At 49.8% G+C, this 5,409-nt stretch overlaps 1 protein-coding gene across 1 annotated transcript in view; it reads right to left on the bottom strand.

The window, feature by feature from the left end:
* LOC125284064 (kinesin-like protein KIF26B) overlaps positions 1–2,693 on the bottom strand; it is a 22,875-nt gene extending 20,182 nt beyond the window's left edge. Inside the window, exon 1 of the mRNA XM_048227781.1 lies at positions 1,839–2,693. Within this exon, the coding sequence (XP_048083738.1) occupies positions 1,839–2,423 (585 nt within the window). The 5' untranslated portion in view covers positions 2,424–2,693. The remainder of the gene's footprint in view (positions 1–1,838) is intronic.
* Positions 2,694–5,409: the final 2,716 nt, after the last annotated feature.

Genomic DNA, 5,409 nt, shown 5'->3' with positions numbered 1-5,409 from the left:
AAATCTCCCTGCGCTGTTTTCAAGACATACAGCACTGCTAGAAGTCTCCCATGAGGCGTGATCCTGCACGCAGGGTTAAGAGTTATGAGTTACGAGCTAAACCCATCATGTGCCTTCTGCCCTTAAGTTGTTTTGGCACTTCTTATATGCTGTAATTTGTACCTCTTACTTACATCGCCGCTGTATTGCCATCGTTGTCATCGTTTTTACCGTATCGTGGGCCTCCTGTACATATAGCAGAATTGACAATAAAGTTTGACTTTGACTTTGACTATAATACTCCTCCATGCCTAGCCTGCTCTGTCAGCATGGTTGTCACGGTAGCACTGCACCAGAGGCTGGTCACTGCACTGCTGGACACGGAGAGGAGCATAGCTATTCTATTCCGTCTGCATTGGCTGCAGGGCTACTGTAGGTGGTGATGGTCATTTTGGTGGCTAGCATGGACAGATGCTAAACATACTGTAGTCATATACGTGCATTCATCAGGTGCATTTGACCCACAAACACTGAAAAATAAACCCTTGAAAACAAGGACCCACATTCAATCAAAACCCCCCAAGAACAAATGGCTCATGTTCATACACACACACACACACACACATGGCCATTGGCCACACAGGCTAGGCATTAGTACTCAGACCAGCGTGACCACAGGAGGGTACATGTCACGCTCCAGGCCTCTCTAATAGAAGGCCACAAGGGACCAGACTCTAACCAGCAGCCTTCTGTTTACTGGCCTCCCACCATGTCTCCTGCACCGCTGCTGCTGTGTGTGTGTGTGTGTGTGTGTGTGTGTGTGTGTGTGTGTGTGTGTGTGTGTTGTTCTGTATGTGTGTGTGTGTGTGTGTGTGTGTGTGTGTGTGTGGTTATGTGGTCTCTAAAGAGTCGCGCAGTAGCTCTTTAACTCGGACTAGGCATGCAGGACAGAGGAAATCCCACTCACCTGGTCACTCCCTGCTTCCCTCGGGCCAGATGTACTAAAACCTGCACCGCCTCTTTTCACGCTGAAATGTTCCACCTTACACTCTGAGAAACATGCGTGATGTGTCACACCGACACACACAATCTGGAGTGCAATTTATTTGGCCTTGGAATGACCAGTGGCCAATTGGGATTCTCTCATTTTTTCATTAGCCATTCATTTCCATTCCATTTTCATTTCTTCTGAGTTCAAGTGGCACTCAGAGCGTTCGACACCGACCATTCTATAGATCCGACGCTGTCATGAGCTCCCAGTGTGGTGTGGAATATTTCAGCAGGTGAAACTGCACTTTCCTGTTTGCATGTGAGGACATGCTGGAGTTTCACACTGAGCAGAGGCGTCGCTGGCTTGTATGCCGGTACATCTGGCCTTTTGTGTACAGTAGCTCTGAGATCTCATGATTGATTTATGCACGGATGATTTATGAGTGATTTATGGCTGGTAAAAGGTCCCTTCAGGTTCAAAACACAGACTCAGGCACAGTTCTCTGCAGCAACCACAGTCTTGCACAAACCCAATGCATTATTTGTGCAGATAGATTGATTCACGGTCGTCACCTCATACGAAATGTATCAATTTTCTCCCAGTTTCTCCCTGGAGCTTTTAATTTGACCAGTGAAATCGATCCTGTGAACTTAATTGTGATGCATGAATTTGAGCATGCTGAAAACACCTTACTGTACGTGATGGTGAGGTAATATTGAACACACGAAACAGAGACTGTAAAGATTAGAGATGAACGGAGAAGGAGGATGGAAGGATGGCAGGGAACTCTATGGTGAGTCAGGTGACCAGTAGATGCAGTGGCTGATGGGTAATGGGAAATGAGACAGCGGTGCCGTGCAAGACGTACCTTGTAAGGGTAGAGGGTGACCCCGTTGGCGCGAGTCATGGACCAGGAGCCTTCCAGGTACTGGTGCGTTGCCAGGGCGACTGAGCTGAGCACGTTACTGTTGGCGCCAGTGCTGGCGCTGGCAGTGCCCATGAGGAGCTGCGTCTGCAGCGGCGTCTGAGCTGTGCCAGCTGTGCCAGCTTTGCCCGCGTGGCTCAGGGAGCCGTTCCTGCGCTCGGGCGCGCTACTCACCCCCAGGCTGTTGGGCTTGGCGCCGCCGTGCTTGGGGTAGCCCTGGTGGTGGTGGACACCCCCGATGCCACCTCCGCCGCCTCCTCCTCCTCCATTGCCACTGATGCCCCCACCACCACCGCTGCTGCTGCCGCTGGAGACGTTGGCGCTCCCCGTGCTGTTGCCACCGGAGACGGGCATGGACGGTACCGCCGCGGAGGAGGAAGAGGATGGCGACGAGTGGTAGGTGGCGGGCAAAAAGGCCCAGTCCCGCGCGGGGTTGGGGTTGGCGCCGGGGACGCGCACGCTCCCCAGGCTGGCGAGGGACGGGGGCGAGCCGGGCGGCACGTCGCACTGGTCCAGCGTCAGCACCATGTGCACGGCCTCCTGCTTGAGCTGGCTGAGGTGCGTGGCGCACACCGGGCACCGGCTCTCCTGCTCGGTCCACGCCTTGCGCGTGCTGTTGGGGACCTGCAGCTTATCGTGCAGAAGCAGGCCGAACGAGGGGTCCTGTAAGACACCCACACACACACACACACACACACACACACACACACACACACAGAGAGAGAGAGGTAGAAACAGGGTGAGTGTCAGTTAACATTATTAAGAGGAATGATGATTAGATGGCACTCTTCTATAATGAAAAATATTATTAATTAAATTAAACATTATCATTGAAATACTCTAAAACAAAAAGGTAATAAAAACACAAATGTGTAGCAGAGACAGTATGAGTCCCTTTGGGTAAAACATTCATAAATGGATATAAATGGAGCAGGAAATAAAGTATGCGTTTGTTGTGGTTCATTATGAAGCGATCATTTATATGCATCTGCTCTTCACACACAGTGCCAAACACATACACACAACCACCAATTATACGCATCTGTCCTGCAAACACACACACAACTATTTATATGCATCTGCCCTGCAAACACCGTGCCAAACACGTACGCTTGGTCTCTGGACCGACTGCAGCAATTAAAAGTCCATTTCATCATGGCGCACGGCCGTCTGATCTCATTTTAATCCCACCGCTACGCCCCCGCACTGCACTGACAGAGGGGGAACAGGGAGCTGTGAGGAGCTGTGAGGCTCCAGCAGCAGGCCTTCAGACGGAAAGATCCCGAGCTCAGGCCCCCGTTAGGGGTCCCTGGAGTACGATACTGCAGGAACTAATGTCATCATTACCGCTATTACGTCCACGCTACTCGCAATCCCAGGACGAGCTGGTCGTGATGACATGTCGGGGCTGCGATGTGCTGTTGCTTTGGTTACGGAACTCTACTGAGGGAGTTGGAACAGAAATGAACGTTGAATGCGATTGGTTGGCACCACGTGAAAGCCAATAAATTTACACAGAAATCTACTATAAAACTACAAGCTGGAGCTAGAGGTAAAACGCAGGCGTGATTAAGGCTCACTACAACACTGACTCTCTCTCTCACACACACACACACACGCACACACTCACACACCTTCGCACACACACACCTCACGTACAGTATGCCATACCGTAGCCATGGTAATGTAACAATTTATATGCAGAGATGCGGTGGCAAGGGAACAGAAGCTGCAAACAGCATTTGTGAAAATTAGCATTTTTTCCCTCCATATCTGCCGTGGACAGCCCTAATTATTATATGTGTTTGGATTTCTCTGAAAAACACAGCTAGGTCTGGATTACTCCTTTTGAGGAGGAGGTGAGTTCAGTGTTTTGCAGTTAGACACTGAGATGATGTGGTTTCAATAGCAGCTAACAAACCGCAAAAGCAATTTCAATTTAGCCATTGAAATGCCTGTCTTTCTGTCATCCTAGCTTTCAACAGTGTTTTTCCTCTCCAATTATGTTTGTGTGATGTGGCGGTTGGCTTACAATTGGCAATTTCCAGGGGCCACTGCATCACCCCCCCCCCAACACACACACTCACACACACTATGCTTGAGAATCTCATGAAGTAGTTCTTAATTAAGTTCTGCCATCGAATGTGCACAGCTCGGCGACACGGTGCGGGCGATGCAGCACACTGTGTAATTAGGCTGCCAGAAATATAGTAAATTAACACTTCTCGCTCACACACACACACACACACACACACACGCGCGCCCCAACTCCCCTATCCTCCATTCTTTGACACATACACACACACACACACACTAGGACTTTCCACATTTAACAGATTAGTTGTCAACTATTAAATCAATCAACTATTTTGGTTAATCGTTAATTGATTGGTCTTTAGCGGACATTCAGACTGGCATCGGTAGGCAGCGGCAGAATAGTCTCTTAGTGGGCTTACCGTTGGCCTTGGACTTGGTGAGTGGAGGAGTGAGATTTTGAGCACCGGCCATCAGTCGGTCAGAGAGCTGAAATGTGCCTGTGAGCGGCTGGACTCCAGGCCCTGTTTACGTATATATATACACTTATACTAGGTTCTGCTAGTATAAGTAAGTATATATACTCTTTTGATCCCGTGAGGAAATTTGATCTCTGCATTTATCCCAATCGGTGAATTAGTGAAACACACTGAGCACACAGTGAACACACAGTGAGGTAGAGCACACACTAATCCCGGCGCAGTGAGCTGCCTGCAACAACAGCAGCGCTCGGGGAGCAGTGAGGGGTTAGGTGCCTTGCTCAAGGGCACTTCAGCCGTGCCTACTGGTCGGGGTTCAAACCGGCAGCCCTCCGGTTACAAGTTCGAAGTGCTAACCAGTAGGCCACGGCTGCCCCAACTCGCTAGCAGCTCGGCGGAGGCTCTGTGCTCCTAATGTGCCAGCCCCTTTGCCAGCGTGCTGTTCTCTAACCCACTCCTGCCCACGCCAACTGCACCACGCTAATGGGGGCTAACAATCAAAGCCCATTCAGCCTGATTGGAGTTATTGTTGGCCACTCTCTTACCTAGCTCAGCTCATTCTACTCCCCCATGGTGTAAATGTGCATTTTTAACACTGCACTTAGGTGCATGATGCTCTTCATAAACAATGCAGTTTAAATGTAATACGCAGTTCTTTTTTAGCGATTGTAGGATGCATTTTATGTTGAACATGAACATGAAGGCCGCGTAGGGCAGTGAAATCAGAGATGTGAAGGCATGCCTCTGTTTGTGCTGAAAGATAAACATGGGTTTGGATCAAGCTTTCTTTTAAACCCACAATCCCCAAGCTCCTGGTCTACGTTTACACCTAAATGTATTCACTTGGCAGCAGCCTTGGCCCTGCGCCTAATCCATCCACGCTGGCCTAGGTGTTTACTCTCTGTTACACTCTGTTTTCTCTCTCTCTCTCTCTCTCTCTCTCTCTCTCTCTCTCTCTCTCTCTCTCTCCCTCTTTCCCTCTCTCCCGATAGCACTCAGAC

The sequence above is a fragment of the Alosa alosa genome, chromosome 19, assembly GCF_017589495.1.
Source record: "Alosa alosa isolate M-15738 ecotype Scorff River chromosome 19, AALO_Geno_1.1, whole genome shotgun sequence".
Lineage (NCBI taxonomy): Eukaryota > Metazoa > Chordata > Actinopteri > Clupeiformes > Clupeidae > Alosa > Alosa alosa.
The sequence above is the reverse complement of the archived record's forward strand: the minus strand, read 5'-3'. Positions and strand labels throughout refer to the sequence as shown.